The following is a 16,366-nucleotide window of genomic DNA, read 5'->3' on the forward strand; positions in this document are numbered from 1 at the left end:
CACTTGAGATCAGGAGTTCAAGACCAGCCTGGCCAACATGGTGAAACTGTGTCTCTACTTAAAATACAAAAATTAGCCAGGCATGGTAGCACGTGCCTGTCCCACCTGTTTGGCCCTCCTCAGCTCCTGCGGGCAAGGGTGCAAGAGCCATCCTGCTTTCTCCCGGGGTCCCATGATGGGGCAGCCTGCCCGAGGTTTTCCCTGGGAGCCCCCATCTCAGACACAGCCTCTTACCTGTGCCAGCCAGGTCCCACCCACCCACTGCCCCAGCCTATGCTTGACTCAGGCAGTAGCAGGTCGAATTTGGGAGCAGAGAGGAAACGGCGTGTTTAAGTGGCCTTATTCTCAGAATCCCAGCTCCAGAGCTGTGTCTGACAGGGACAGGAACTCCTTCGTCTGTGACATATGGTGCGGGGGGTGGGTGGGAAGGGGAGCTGCTGGGAGGGCAAGTCTGTTTCCAGATGAGAAATAATGAACAACTTTTTTTTCTTTTCCTTTTTTGAGACGGTCTCACTCTGTCACCCAGGCCGGAGTGTAGTGGTGCGATCACTGCTCACTGCAGCCTCAACCTCTTGGGCTCAAGAAATCCCCCTACCTTGTCCTCCCACGTAGCTGAGACCACAGGCTTATATGGTAGTGACAGTGAGGATGGAGAATAGTAAAAATGTGTGAGGGAAATGTTCAAACAGGCTCGGCCTGGTGGCTCACGCCTGTAATCCTAGCACTTTGGGAGGCCAAAGCACGAGGATTGCTTGAACTCAGGAGTTTGAGACCAGCCCGAACAACACAGTGAGAGCCCACCTTTATGTTAAAAATAAGTAAATAAATTTAAAACTTAAAAAAATAAAATATCCAACATGAAGAAAAGTAAAAATAATTTTTTTTTTTTTTTTTTTGAGACAGACGCTTGCTCTGTCACCCAGGCTGCAAGGCTGTAGCACCATCTCAGCTCACTGCAATCTCCACCTTCCAGGTTCAAGTGATTCTCATGTCTCAGCTTCCCGAGTAGCTGGAATTACAGGCACAGGCCACCACACCTGGCTAATTTTTATATTTTTAGTAGAGATGGTGCCAAGGAGGCAGGGAACAGGGAGAATTCCTGCTAATGTTTTGATCTCATGGATGTCCCACGCCCACAGGCCCACTGGCAGAAACCACCATCCCTTCTCCCTCTAGGGTCCCCCACCAAGTGGGGTACTCCTGCAGCCTGATCCCAGCTCTGGGGAACAGACATTTAAACTCACTCTGTCACAGCTTAGCAGGAGGAACAGACAGAACCACCAAACCAGCACTTGACCCCAGCACCTCTGGGACCCAGGACGCACTAAACCAGCCATGGCCACCAGACACCAGACCGCCGGGACCCAGGACCCACTAAACCAGCTGCTGCCACAGGACTCCAGCACCGCCGGGACCCAGGACGCACTGAAGATGCCATCATAGGTCATCGGGAAAGACAAACTTGTCAGTGAAAGGTCACAGGACACCTGGCTGGCCATCCAGAGATAAACAAATAAACAATTATGTAAACAAGGGAGGCTCCACATCTCACTCTTTCCATCCGCATTAACTCTCAAAGGATTAAAGATTTAAATTTTTTAAAATGAAGGCATAAAAATAATCAAAGAAGAAAACAAAATCCAATATGCTGTACCTATATACATAAGCCTATATATTATATATGTATGTCTATATATAAAAGACTTCAATATGCTGTATGTGTATATATAAATATATAATATGTAATACGTATATATATATATATATATAAGACTTCAATATGCTGTATGTGTGTATATATATATAAAATACTTTGTAACAAAGACTCAAAATATAAAAGCCATAAAATAAATGATTGCTACATTGGACTACATAAGTGTGTTTTAAGAAACTTGCCTGGTAAAATAACGCTATTAGCAGAGTCAAAAGACAAGCTCAGGGTTGGGGAGGGAATCCCGACTCATGTAATAATAGACAAAGGGCAATTTTCCCTAGTATACAAAAAGCTAGCAGAACTCAACAAGAAAAAACCCAATAACCCAATACACAATCAGGCAAAGGATATAAATAGACCATTCACAGAAAATAAAAAGGTGGAGTGGGGGAACAAACAGATCTTAAGTATAGGAAAAATACTCTTACTGGAAAGAGGAACGCAAATTTAAAGTATCTTAAGATAATACATTTTATGGTCAGATTGGCAGAAAACAAAAGTTTGACATTAGTCGGTTGGCCAGGCCGTGGGGAACAGACACCCTCATTTGTGTTGGCGAAGGCAAATTGGTATACACCTCATGGGATATACTCCTCAAATATCTATTATTTACCTTTTGACCCCAAAATCCCACTTCTGGAATTTTTCCTATATCTTATATCTACCTGTACATATATAAAAGAGTATATAAAAGAACATTCATTATGGTTTTGTTGTAATAGCAAAAAATGGGAAGCGTTCCAAGTGTCTGTCACTAGAGGACTGGTAGAACGGATTCTTTGTAGTTGTAGGGAAGGAGATACAGCCTCTCTAGATCCAATCTCCACGATACATTGTCAAAGAAATAAATAAAACAAAAAGTAAACAAGGTTTTTTTAAAATCTTGTTTTACGCACAGGACGGTGTGCAATTTTACTTACCACAAAATGTATTATCTTAAGGTACTACCTTTGCTTAAGAGAGAGAGAGGAAACTAAGTAATCAGATATGTAGTTATACTAGTTTGTACTCAGAAACTCTGGAAGAAGGAAGAAAGAATGAATGAATGAAAGGGGTGACTTTTGAGTTGATAGAGGACAGAGCAGGGAAATGGGGTACATGCGAGATTTTTACTATAGACTTTAAAATATTGCTTTGATTTAAAAAAAAAAAAACCTGGTAAAATAAATTCAAGGCTATTGGCAAAATAGAGGGACTGGAGAATGCAATCACACCTGGAATACAAACTCTTAAGGACACTCGAATCAGAGTTCTAAAAAAGGACGGATTTTTAGAACTGAAAATATCTCATTGGACTAGTGGAAGGAGAAGAAATACACCCTTGAGATTCAGATTTGCAGCCTGGAAGGTCAAGAAGAAATATCAAACCTCAGAGCAAAAGTACACCAAGATTGAAACGAAATAGAGGCCAAAGAAGACCTGGGAGGGCCCAGTCAGGAGCGCTCACAGGCAAAGGAGGGAAAAGGTGAAAGAAACAATAATCAAGCAACAGGCCAGGCACGGTGGCTCATGCCAGCAATCCCAGAACTTTGGGAGGCTGAGGCAGGTGGAACACTTAAGGTCAGGAGTTGGAGACCAGCCTGACCAATGTAGTGAAACCCTTACGTCTTGACTAAAAATATGAAAATTAGCTGGGCATGGCAGCGTGTGCCGTAATCTCAGTAACACAGGAGGCTGAGGCAGGAGAATCACTTGAACCTGGGAGGCGGATGTTGCAGTTTGCCGAGATTGCACCACTGCACACCAGCCTGAGTGACAGAGCAAGACTCTGTCTCAAAAAACAAATGTCAGGCGAGGTGGCCCATGCCTGTAATCGCAGCACTTTGGGAGGCTGAGGCGGGCAGATCACAAGGTCAGAAATTTGAGATCAGCCTGGCCAATGCGGTGACACCCTGTCTCTACTAAAAATACAAAAATTAGCTAGGCATGGTGGTGTACACCACCATGAATAACTCAGGAGGTTGAGGCAGGAGAATCGCTTGAACCCAGGAGGCAGAGGCTGCTGTGAGCAGAAATCGAGCCATTGCACTCCAGCCTGGGCAAGAAGAGGGAAACTCCCACTCAAAAAAAAAGATAACGGTAGAAAAGAAAAAGAATGCTAAGCAAGTGCAAAAAAAACCCCACACACGCACACACAAAGTATTATAAGGAGTGGCCATATTAACAACAGAAGGGTGAAATTTAAGGTTAAGCAATATAATGGAATAAAGAGGGACATCACATAATGCTAGAAAGGCACAATTTGAAATAACAGAACACTAGAAATCTGCATGCTCCCAACAGCAATGTAGTGAAATATAGACAGCAAAAACTAGTAAAAGCAACAGAAGAGCTTTATAGAGAAAATTTGAGTGGAGGGTTTAACACATTTCTAACTGAATTACAGTGAAAGACCCCGCCCCCAAGCACCAAAGGCTACAAAGGAAATTAAAGTTTGAATTCTATAATCAATAAACTTGAGTTGCTGGAGAGAGCAGCTTTATCCCTTAAGTAGAAAATATGCATTTTTCCAGCCAGGCGAGGTGGCTCACACCTGTAATCCCAGAATTTTGGGAGGCTGAGGGGGTGGATCACTTGAGGTCAGGAGTTCCAGACCAGCCTTGCCAACATGACAAAACCCCCTCTCTATTAAAAATACAAAAAGCCAGCTGTGATGGTGCACATCTGTAATCCTAGCTACTTGGAAGTACTGGGATTACAGATGGGTTCAAGCGATTCTCCTGAGGCAAGAGAATCGCTTGAACCCAGGATATGGAGGTTGTGGTGAGCCGAGATAGCACCACTGCACTCCAGCCTGGGTAACAGAGTAAAACTCCGTCTCAAAAAAATAAAATAAAATAAACAATAAAATAAAATATGCATTTTTCTTATATGTCCTATGAAAAACTTAGAAAAATCATTTAGTTGGTCACAAAGAAATTCATAATAATATTTAAAGGTGGAGAGTTTACACATCTGGAGAAAATGAATGCTTTTCTAGTAAAATATAAAATAGCCCAAAAAAAGTGAGTAGAAACTTGAATAAACTAATTACCACAGATGAGAAAAAAAAAAAAAAATCTGCCACTGAAAAAAGCACCGGGTCCAGAGGGTTTCATGAGAGGAAACTGTAGAAACCTTTTGAATTCATCTCTGCCAATACCTTCCTCCCCCAGGAAGCACTCCTGGATTTCCCTCTTGCCAACAAGATTCTGGGAGGGTGGCTCCTCCAACATGCCCCCCTCAATTTGTTGCAAATGCATCATATATCATATTATATCATATCATATTTGCCATATCATAACTGCCATGCCATACCATATCATAACTGGATCTGCTGTTCAATTTCTCCTGGACTGTAAGCTACCTGAGGGCAGGAACATCCTTTATTTTTCATTGTTCCCTAGTGTCTAGTACAGCAGCTGACACTCACTGACTAGGTGAATCTGGTAAATGAAAAAGCTGAAGGCACAATCGTCATTACGATGTGATAGCTCTACAGGAACTGCCTAAGACATCCACGTAAGAAGGCGGGATAAATGGGAAAAAACCAACGTGCTAACAGTCATTTGATTGAGATTTCCTCCTGTTATCCAAATATTTGTAATGGAGTTAAGCTATTTTTATAGGGAGGGAATAGCAATTTACACATTTAACTGGGCCAAGGAAGAGAAAGGAAGGGGGAGGCTGGGAGGATTCTGCAGGCAGGCCCTTCTGCTGCCTTTGCTTCCTGTCTGTAGCCCAGCCCCTAGACAGACACAGAGGCCTGGACAGGGGCCCCTGCCCCACTCCCTTCATGCTTCACAGGGGACCCCCAGCCAGGAGAAGGTGAGGAGGCAGGGTGGGCACCCACAGGAAACTCAGCTGGACAGAAGGGTCCTGCAGGCCTCACCCAGCAGCTCTGGAAGTTCCCTCAACACCAGAATCCTTCTGCAATCTGGAAACAGAGCTTCCCAAAAGTCAGCAAGAGCACCTGCTCCCCTGTGCCCCTGTCCCCCAGAGCCCTAGTCCTGGCAGCCCCATTTCCCCTCAATATGATCCGACGCCACTGAGCTCCCACTCCCCGACACACATCCAGCTCCGAATCTCCCTAACATTCAGGCAGGGAGCCCAACCACATTCCTGGTCATCGGCTACTCCCTGGTCATGATCATGGACTCTCCCATTTCCCAGGGCCTGGCACTGACCACCTGCCCAGGCTGGCATTCCATACTGATGCCCACCCCTCCCTCTACTGGACACAGTCAGCTCTAAGAAGGGCAGAGAAAATGGGTCTATGGGAGCTAAGCTATGAGGACACAAAGGCCTAAGAGTGAGACTGTGGACTTCAAGGACTTGGGAGTGGAAGAAGCGTGGGAGGGCTGAGGGTTAAAAGGCTACGCTTTGGGTACAGTGCACACCGCTCGGGTGACATGTGCACTGGAATCTCAGAAATCACCACTAAAGAACTTATTCATGTAACCAAACATCACCTGCTCACCAAAACTATTGAAATAAAATTAACATTAAAAAAAAATAGGTCTAGAGTGCAGTCAACTGCTGGGCTTGGGAAGGAAGTGAGGGGGCAGGTGGGCTTGTCCTGGGGCCCATTTCAGGCTCCTGGGGGCTCAAGGGGGCCAGGGACTAAGAGGTGAGAACCAGGCACAGGCTCCAGGGAGACCCTGGAGACCAAGGGGCCTGCGGGGGATGGGGTGGGGGCAGGGAGATCTCTGGGTGGACAGCAATGTCGGATGAGGGTGAGAGGGGACCCAAGAAGCTGCTGTCTCCTAAGGCCTAGGCAGGCAGAGGGGCTCCTGGGCCAGCCCGGGGCTGCAGGTGACTCACTGGGAGGGAACTGGGTCAGGTGCAAAGAAACCAGCAGAGCCACCCCAGGGCGGCCGCCCCAGTGGGGGTGGGGGTGGGCATTACTGGAGGAGGGAGTACAGGCAAGGGGCTACCTGGAGTCCCCTTAACTTGGCCTCAGCTTCCCGCTGTTACCAAGGCCCATTGCCAAAAGCTCCCTGGCTGGCTCCGAGGTAGGACAGATGGGTCTGTCCCAAGGCCAGTTCCCTTCTCTCAACCACAGCGGCCACGGGCTGCCCTCAGAGTCTGTCCTAGGAAGTGGTTGCTGGGCCTGGATCCAGAGCGGAGGGGCCCCTAGGTGGGTTTTAGTGTTCGGGGAAGGGAGGGGAGAGAGTGGGGAAACTGCTGGGGCCACCATCTTGTCCCCCAGGGGCAGCGGCTCACTCACAATTCCCAGCGCAGGAGGAGGAAGGAGGGCCCTGGGCTCCGTCCAGTCGGGGCTGCCAGCTCAGGGGCGGCCTCCAGGGCTGCTTGTAGAAGAAGGTGCAGTGGCTCGGCTGGAGCCTCCCTCCCAGCGGCCGGTGCCCCAGCAGCAGGGGCGGCTCCGGCTCCACCTGCCCGGGCCTTCCCACCTCTGGGCGGGTTTGGTGACCGCACCCTGAAATTCCAGAGTCAGGACCACAGCCACGGGGAAGAGGTCCCTTTATTGCACCGCCTTTGGCCGGGCTTCCCAGGGCTCCCGGAGTGGCCTCTTTGAGGGAGGGGAGGAGTCATCCCTGCTTACCTCCCCTAGTCTCCCTCTCTCCCCTCTCAGAAGGGTTTGCTTCTGCCCTCTCCTGGGCAGCAAGAGAACAGGAGACGTCCCTCTCCTGGGACATCATCAACTTTCCCACAACAGGGCTGGACACACAGGATGCTCAGAAGGAGCGCGTGCCTGCCTTCGGCTTGGACTGTTCCTGCCAAGGGGAACAGGATGGCCAACCTTAAAGGCCACCTGGCTGAAACTGAACCTGGTGGCCAGGGTGGGGCTGGGGGTCAGGGGGCCTGGAACTGTCCTGGCTGTGTGACATTCGTCCTGTCACTAAACCTCTCTGAACTTCTGTTTGTACTCAAGGCAAATGGAGGTGCTTATGGCTGCCCTCTGGGCTGCTGGGAGCTTAATCCTGGGTACAGGCCTTTGAGCCGGAGCCCACAGGACTGTTAGCCCCTTTGGGACTGTGTCTTCCCACACTTTGTCCCCAGTGTCCCCCATGGTGACCAGCACACACCAAGTCCTCAATATGTGCAAGGTGAGTGCACAGGGGTGACAAGGCTGTAAAATACCATCCGTGGCAGGAGCTCCTCTGTTCTGTGGCTGCCTGGCCCTGCCAGTAGCCTGCCCTAAGCCCTGAGCCTCTGCCTGACAGACAGGCATCCCCATACGCTCCCCAGGCCCCCCATGCCACTGCTATCCCCACATCCTGCCCTCTGTTCTGCACCCACCACCCCTTTCTTCCGAGATCCCTTCTCAGCACCAAGCCCCTCCCCACCTTTAGCCTCTCCATCTCCTGCTCACCCCCCTGAACTTGGGGACGTTTCCATCTGTGACCCTACACCCACTCTGGCCACACTGTGTCTCTCTCCTTCTGCCCACTGTCCACACTCTCAGTTCGCACCCTCGCTTCACTCCTGACGCATTGCCTGCTGCCTTCAGCATCCCCTGGCCAGCTGAGCCCCTGGCGGCCACTCGGGCAAGTGTTAGATGGCCTCTCTCCCACACGACTTCCCGTGCATCCTTCTGGACACTTCTTGGGCTCTGAGCCAGCACTCCCATGCTTCTCTTCCCTTTGCCTGGCATCTAAATCCAGGCGGGCCCCATCTTTTCACCATTCCAATCCTCCCTAAGTCGCCCCCTCAGTAAGCAGCACCACGGTCTGCCCACAAGTGCCAGCTGGGAATCTAGAACCCAGCCTGAGTTCCCTCCAGCTCCCTCAGCCCCTGACCCTGCCCATCCACCTCCCAAACCTCCTGTCGCTGCCACGTGCCCACAAGACCACCAAGAGCTTTGGCCATTCTTGAAGCCCTGGCCATAGGGATTTTTTCTCAGTCCCACTCCTGTCTCTACTGAAAGCCTTACAGTGGCTGCAGGATAATGTGCATATTCCTGCAAGGGTCCAGGAGGCCCTGCCCAAGTGGGCACCCACTCCCAACCCCACGCTCCACTCCTGAGCCCCAGCCTCAGGTCTTCTCTTGCTGGCTTCCTATCCAAGAGGGGCGAGTCCCCCAGGACCGTGGTTGTGCCTCAGTCTTCTCTAGATCCGGAGGCTCACCAAGGCTTGGCAGGTATTCAGTTAGTTCATGCTGAACGAATCAGTGAACGGCCCTGGAGGATCACCTTGGGAAAATGCCTGTTGGGAGAACTAAGAGCAGGGGTGGGGTTCCCTTGGCAGGGGCAGGACCAACTCCCTACCCTGGACTTGGTTGGGGGTGGAGCGTCAGGGAGACCCACAGCTGCCTCTTGAATAAGGCACCATGGCAGGGAAGGTGGTATTATTGCATCCATGGCACAGGGAAAGAAACAGGACTGGAGATGCAAAGTGACTTGTGGAGGTAACACAGTGAATTAGGGCCACGGGCGAGGCTAGGGAGCAGCCTGTCTCTGGCCAATGTCCTAGTTCCTCGATGGGTGCCCATCATCTGTGCCCCTCCCCCCATATGCCCCTGCAACTGGGAACCTGCTGGGAGCTGGAGGAAGGATGGGCAGATGGGCCACCTGGCAGATGCCCTGGCAGCGGGGGTCATCTGTCTTCTTAGGAGATGACCTGGGCAGTCAGGACCTGGGCAGTCTCCTTCCTCTTTGGTTCTGGGCCCTGGGGTGGTGGCCCCTGGGCAGGCCTACAGAACCCTGGCTCGTAAGTAAAGGGCTCATAGGTAAAGGCCGCTCCTCTGCCCTCCCCAACACACACTGTTTGTGCACTCTGAGCCAGACCCTGGGCCAGATGCGAGGTTCAAAGGGCAAGGCTATTCCCCCACCCTCAGGGGCTCCGCTCAGACGGGCAGGCACCCTTCCACCGTCACCAGGACAGAGAATGTGGAGAGGCCCGGAAGTGCGCCACCGAGAGCCTGCGCAGGAAACGGAGGGTCGCCGGGAAGGAAGAGCGCTGGCATCCAGCCACCCATCCCAGAGAAGCTGCCTGACCGGGTGGCAGGAGCGTAAGACGTGAACCTGCCGCGGTTCCCAGCCCCGCCCGCCGGGTGCCGTTCTCCAGCCTGACCACAAGGCGGCGGGCTGCCGCTGCAGGAGCCCGGGTGAAGGCGGCGCAGACCCACGGAAGCCGACCCAGGACGACCCAGACCGTCTGGGTGGACCCCTGCTGCTGCCAAGCGCTTCGAAGCCTTACCTCGTTTACAACGCTTACAATGCTTACAAGGCTAATCCTTAGGTTTTGTGCTTACACCCGAGGACGCTGGGCCTGGGGGAGCGTCCTCGCGTGTATGTTAAGTGGCTGTCAGCAGCTGGCAGGTGACCCAGCAGAGTCCAATTCGCCTTTCCCTAGCCTCAAAACCTGAGCTCTGCATTGTAACGAGATGGGCGGATGGAAGACCCAGCAGCGGGCCTACGGGGACGTGCCTTCTTCCTCTGGGCATCCCGGACTCAGTCCTGGGACGTGGTAGGCATCAATGTTCGTGGTAACGACATCAAGTATAGCAAAATAAATCAGGGGCTCCCAAGGTTCAGAGGTCATCTGTCCACTCCCTCCCTTTAGGCTAAAGAACAAACCGAGACCCTGACAGAGGAAGAGAACCGGCCCTAGATCGTCACACAACCGGTGGCAGATGGCAGAACGGTTCTGTGCATCCTTTTTCCCCTCTCGGGCTGCCCCTCCCTTTAAAGTTCCTAAGTTCAAAATGTCAGGGTCGCCCAGAGTGTTCTGAGAATGTAAGAGTGTTTTTAAACGTGCTCTATTTTCGATTTCCCAGATTAACACAACTGGATTCTGAAGAGGGGAAGAAACAACCCCACCATAACCTGACTTCTTTCTGAAACAAACCCATCAAGAGTTCTTTTAAAAAAGGAACTAAAATGCTGGAAGCACCCTCAGAGAGAAGCAGACGCCTGACTTTCACATCCACCCTCTCATCTGACCCCAGAGAGACCGGTGAGGCGGTTGAGCAGGCTGTAGGCCCGCGATACCCCCCTTCCGTGCCCAGATGCGCTTCTGAATACGGGACAGCTGGGACTTGGAAAGATAATATTGGGCACACACCTGCTGTAGGTTACATAACCTCCCAGCAGGGCTTGGGGCAGCAGCCGACCATCGAGCTCATTTGCATTTCTGCAGCAAAACATGAATATTCACACAAGCGCAATAAATAAAGACCATCAACAGCCTCATATCAGTTTAAGCGCAAAACCTTTGGGCATCCAGGGAGCTTTGGAGACTGGGAATTGCACATGAGGGACTGGGGGCCTCCACCGCTTCCGTTTGGCTGTTGGCGGGAGAAGCTCATCCGAAGTCTTCGGACTGAGGGGGGCGTCGTGCCCGACTCTGAGCCGAGCGGGTCTCCTGGCGTCCAGGCTCCGTGCGGGCGCGGTCCCCAGTTCGCCTCCCCGCCTCCGCGCCCCGGGTCGTACCTGCTCCGCGCTCTCCTCCCTCGGCGGGCCGCGCACGTCCTGGATGGCCTCGTAGATGTTCTCTGAGTCGCTGCGCGCCAGGGGCCGCGGGCACACCCAGGAGCCCGCCACGCTGCAGGCCTTGAAGCTGCCGCTGCTTCCAAGGAGGCCGGCAGGAGGCGAGACGGCTGTGCGCGCCAGGTCGTCCAGGGACTGCGCTGGCCGCACGGGCGCTGCGGGCCGCAGGTACAGGCAGGCGGGCAGGCCCGGCGCCTGGCTGCTGCGCTGGGTCGCAGTGCCGCGTTGCGCAGGGCCGCACAGGGAGCTGACGCGGCCTCGGGGCTCCGCGGGGGCGCCGTCGGGGCCCGCGGCCCCCGCCGCGCTCAAGAACCGGTAGTCGTAGGCCAGCGGCTCGGGGGCCGCGGGGCCCGGGTAGGGACCTGGAGGCTGGGCGGCCGCAGGGTTGCCCAGCGCGGGCAGCTCGCGTACGTACTGCGCGGGCAGGTAGAAGGGGCGGCCACCGGGCTCGCGCCGCACGTGCCACCAGTGCTCGGTGCTGCGCCGCAGCAGCCGGTAGCGCTCATTGGGCCGGATGGCCACGCGGCGCCCGTCCTTGCCGGTGTACTCGAAGGGGTGCTCCACCAGCACGTACACGTCCCCCTCCACGTCCGCCGCCATCGCGGCCCCGGCGTTTTCCTGTGGGCAACAAGGAGGAGGGCCGCGGAGGTCAAGACCACCGAGCCCGGAATAGCCCCGAACTCGAGGATAGACTTGGGTTCGAGTCCCGATCCTGCATTCGCCGTTCGCCTTCGGGCCTCAGTTTTCCCATCTCTAAAATGGGGACTTGCATAAAATCACATCTAAGGCTTCTATTCTTACACTCACATTTAAGGCTTCCATTCTTAAACTCAGTGCTGGAATTAGGACAACCCCTTCGTTCCTTGGGGTTGATTATAAGATTTGAGCCTCGCTTCAGCACTGCGGTGGGAGATTGTGGCTAGTCTTGGTCCAAACAGACTAGACTGAGAGAAGCCTTGATTTTAAAACGAGGGGTGATTGTCCTCCCTGAGGCCGACACCACGCTTGCTTATTAATAGTTGACTAAGCCTTAGTTTTCCCGTCAGTCAAGTGAGAAGACATCCTGCCGCTTCCCGGCCGTGTCCTGCCTGGAGGCCTCCCGCCCGCAGAGAATCCGCAAAGGGTCCCGTGGCACCGCCTCCCTCCAGGAGCCTGCGCTCAGGCCCCAGGTCAGGGTTGGGATGCGGGCTCTGCAGGCGGCCGGGCCAGCAGCTCTATCTGGGGGCTGTCCCTGCCCCGCTTAGTCCAAGGGTCTTGGTGTAGGGGCCTCCGCTGCCAAGGCGGGGTAACCGGTTCTCTGGGTTTCTCTTTCCTTCCCCAGCGGCTTCACCGCAGACTTGAGCCGGAGCCCGGCCCGCCCAGCCCGGCCCGCACCGCCCTCTGCTCTCCAGCTCTCAGGCCGCCTCCGAAAAAGGCCCCGCCCTTGCGGCCTGCCCACCTGCCCTGTGACCTCTACAGTGTCCCCACTAGAGTGGCCCCTGGAGAATGCACTCTGAGACAGTGACTATCCGTGCGGAGTCCCAGAGCAGGGGCCCTCAAAGCTCTCCCGAGTGGTCACAAGCCCCGCTCCCGTCCCGGCTTCGGTGTGTTAGGGATGGGGGAGGGCCTAAGTAAATGGGCCTGCGCCCCTCCACCAAAGCCACGAGTCGGTGCCTGGGCCCGCCAAACTCCCACACTGACCACACCTCCTCCTTCCCCCTAAAGTGGCCCGGGCCAGGGGTCCGGAGACCACCGCTTGCCGAGGCTGAGGGACCGAAGGAGCAGGGTCCAACGGGGGCCCCTACCGGGCTCCTTCACCACTTTCTCAAGCGTTCCTCGACGAGGAAAGGGTGTAAACTGAGTCACCAAGCACACCGGGCCCGGGAGGCGGGGTCATCGAGCTGCCCAGAGGTGGGCCAACAAGCCCCAAGGAGGACACTCCTTTCCTGCGCCCTTTCCCCCTGGACCCCGCAGCGCACTCACGTCGGCTGTGTGGGCCTCAGGGAGCCCATGGGCTGGGTGGGCGGAGCCGGTGGTGGCGGCAGGTTAGGCCCCTACCATCGCCGTGGGCGGGGCTTCCAGGGGCGAAGCCGGAGATGCTGCGCGGAACCGGAGCTGGCAAAGGGAGCGAAGAGCGACAGGGACGCTCAGGAGTGCAGTCACCGATACCCAAAGCAGCTGTGTCTGGGCGGGGGGAGGAGGAGCCTGAATGCCTCTGCTGGGGACCTTGGGGGTCATTGGGACATGGCCCGGAGCGGAAGGCCAGGAGGGCTGCGACTTAAGGGGCGCTGGCGGGTCACGAGCGGAACCCATGGAGAGTGGGGCCGCCCCTGCCCCGCCTCCCCCCAACCCTCCAGGGGATTTGCTGTCCCTGCGTCCCTGTTCCTGCGCGCGGCTCTGGGAATGCCGGGCTGGGCTGGTTGACTCGTCCGGGCGTTCCCGTTCTCGGGGAGGTAGTTTGCACCCTGAATCACCTACTGAGAGCCCTTCCAACTGGATTGCAGACCCGCCCGCTCCGGGCCCACCTTCTCCCTCGCCAGGGCCTTTCCGGGCGCAGCCCGGCCGGGCCTGGAAAAACTCTGAGCGGGATTCCCAGAGCAGGGACGCCCACCGGAGCGCAGCGTCTTAGGCTAGATAAGAAGGGGACCGGGCCTCGCTCCTTCCCCGACCCTGGGGAAACACAAAGAAGGGGAAGGATTGGGGGAGCTTGGAGGAGCACTGGATCGCGAGAACGCACCCGTCGCCAGGTACCCTGCGTCCACTGCCCAGGCGACGCAAGCTACAGAGGCGTCAACGCCTGGGTCGGCGCTGAGGGCCTGGGCCTGCTCCCTTCCCACCCCCAGATAGAGGGCAGCCCTTCGCCTACCTTCTCCTCCCCGTGGGATGCGGCCCGCGCAGCTCCCGCCCCAGCGCGGAGACAAGGGGAGCAGGCGCGCGGAGCTCCCGGGTGCGGACCCGCCACCTGCCGCACCCTTCCCTCCCCCACCCGGCCCCTTTCCCCACCCCCACCCCACCTCCCACCCCAACCCCCGCTCGGCGCCCCACTCCCGACCCAGCCTGCCCGGGCACCTCGGGGCGTCTGCTCACCAGCGTCGCCTCCACTTGTCCCGGCAGGCGCGCGTGGGATCGCCGTCCCGCGCTCCCTCCTAGACCGCGCGGCTCTCGCCCTGCCCGGTTTCCTGTTCAACAATATCACCAGGGAGGCACCGGCGGAGAGCGCCCGGCAGAACTTCCTCCCGGACTGGGGCTGGGCTGAGGTTGCGAGAGACAATCCCCGGTGTCCTGGCTTCCTGTCCCCTCTGGGCCAGGCCGGCGCCTGAGAAGTGAAGACGCCACCCTCTCCCCTGCACTTCCCGGGATCCTGGGCCACACCTGGCTGTCTCCAGGGAGGAGGAGGCCACGGGGCTGAGATGGTGGGACTGGGGAGGGCGGGAGTCACCCCCGAAGCTTCTTCTGGCCAGATTGCCCTCCCACCATCCCCCACCCCCTCTTGGTCCTCGTGGGGAAGGAGGGCCACCCTCCAATCCTCCTCAGCATAAGCTCAGAACAGCCTCCTGGAGGCCAGGAATCCAGCCCCAGGGCCCTCTGCCTTGGAGTCTTCTGTTTGGGAATTATCTGCCTCTCTGGACAGGCAGCCTGGCCCCTCTGACCTGACCCTGCACTCACTCCAGATATCACAAGCCCCAGCCCCAGCAGACCCCCTGCCCTCAGGGGCCCCAAGGATGAAGTTGTGCCTGTGGACCTAGCTGTGTGTGCTGAGGGCTGTCTGAGTCAGGCCAGTGTTCTGGAAGATGGGCTGCACCCCAGGCCATGGCCCCTCTTGACACCGCCTCCTGGGGGTCCAGGCTTGGTTGGGAAGCTGAATCTGGCTATGCTCCTTCTGGAACTTCCTTACTCCTGTATCTTTGCCTCTGCTAGGCGTTGCCCACCCGTGAGTCCACACTTCCTCTGAGAATGTTTGTCTGAGGCCTGGTGGCATCTTGGGATCCTCCAGGGTAGATACACGGCAGAACTCAACATTGGTCTTTGGTGCCCGACATGCTTAGAAAATAAGTTACTGGAGGAATCTTCTCTCCTTCCCTACCTTTTAGGTCCCTCCCCACCTGCACCACAGCCAGGCAGCGGCTGGCAGTGGTGATGGTTTGTTGCCTGGGGTCAGGCAGGAATGATGCCCCACTCTGCTGCTTGCTGGCTGGTAGACACTAGGAGTTCTGACTGGTTCTGCCTTATCTCTGCAGCTCAGCTTTCTTATAAAAGGGATAGTAACACTCACTTCACTGGATTATTGGGAAGATTAAATGAGGTCCACTAAGCAGTGCTTACCACATGCCCCAGTGCACACAATATATCAACTTTTTTTTTTTTTTTTTTGAAACAGTCACTGTTGGCCAGGCTAGAGTGCAGTGGCACAATCTCGGCTCACTGAGACCTCTGCCTCTGGGTTCAAGTGATTCTCCTGCCTCAGCTTCCTGGGTACCAGCCATCATGCCCAGCTAATTTTTTATTTTTGGTTTTTAAAAAATTATTATTATTATTATTATTTTGCGGGTGTTGGGGTGGGGGGTGCTTTCTGGCAAAAACCGGAAAGCCTGCTAGACAAATTCTAAAAGAACTACAACACTAATTTTTGTATTTTTGTAGAGACGGGGTTTCACCATGTTGGCCAGGCTGGTCTTGAACTCCTGACCTCAGGTGATCCGACCGCCTCCACCTCCCAAAATGCTGGGATACAGGCGTAAGCCACTGCGCCCAGCTATATCAGCTATTATAACTGCTTATATTACGTGATGAGCTCTTAGGGGTTGGATTGGTATCTCCAAAACGCCTGTCCTCCTTCAGGCAGAAAAGAAAGGGAAGTCCCAGGTACTCAGGAGGCTGAGGCAGGAGGATTGAACCCAGGAGGCAGAGGCTGCAATGAGCTGAGATCATGCCACTGCACTCCAGCCTGGCCAACGGAGTGAGGACTCTGTCTCAAAAAAAAAAAAAAAAAAAAAAAAAGGAGGTGAGGGAGAAGGGGAAACACAGAGGCGCTTTGCTGAGGATGGAGCGGGGCTGAGCCGCCGGCAGGGCCGCACCTGGTGGCGCCGTGGTCCTCCACCGGGCCTCCTCCCCACGCTTCTCTTCTCTTCTCTGGGTCTACCATCTACTGTACTGGAGGGAGGTGAGGCCCTTGGGGGAAGCTAGGGCACCTAGATGGGCAGAGGGTGCCACCCTGTCTTCTGAAAGGGGCCTTCAAGGAC

The 16,366-nt window shown here is 54.9% G+C and overlaps 1 protein-coding gene and 1 non-coding gene across 7 annotated transcripts in view; both read right to left on the bottom strand.

Moving 5' to 3' along the window:
* ARHGAP27 (Rho GTPase activating protein 27) overlaps positions 1-14,557 on the bottom strand; it is a 34,928-nt gene extending 20,371 nt beyond the window's left edge. Inside the window, exons 1-4 of one of the 6 annotated variants that reach the window (XM_039476973.2) lie at positions 14,214-14,556; positions 13,652-13,796; positions 13,110-13,241; positions 11,091-11,765 (exon numbers count right to left, since the gene is read on the bottom strand). In XM_039476973.2, coding sequence (XP_039332907.1) covers positions 11,091-11,747 — 657 coding nt within the window. In that variant the 5' untranslated portion in view covers positions 11,748-11,765; positions 13,110-13,241; positions 13,652-13,796; positions 14,214-14,556. Of the gene's footprint in view, positions 1-11,090; positions 11,766-13,109; positions 13,797-13,992; positions 14,023-14,213 lie in introns of those variants that run through there. The other 5 variants (XM_074388781.1, XM_039476972.2, XM_074388780.1 and 2 more) reach the window with 5 other exon arrangements.
* A 1,130-nt stretch (positions 14,558-15,687) lies between these two features.
* On the bottom strand, positions 15,688-15,749 carry LOC120367011 (U7 small nuclear RNA). Its single transcript, XR_005581513.1, has one exon. It is a non-coding gene; the product is annotated as a U7 small nuclear RNA (small nuclear RNA).
* Between the last annotated feature and the right edge of the window lie 617 nt (positions 15,750-16,366).

The sequence above is a fragment of the Saimiri boliviensis genome, chromosome 17 (genome assembly GCF_048565385.1).
Source record: "Saimiri boliviensis isolate mSaiBol1 chromosome 17, mSaiBol1.pri, whole genome shotgun sequence".
In the NCBI taxonomy this organism is placed as follows: domain Eukaryota; kingdom Metazoa; phylum Chordata; class Mammalia; order Primates; family Cebidae; genus Saimiri; species Saimiri boliviensis.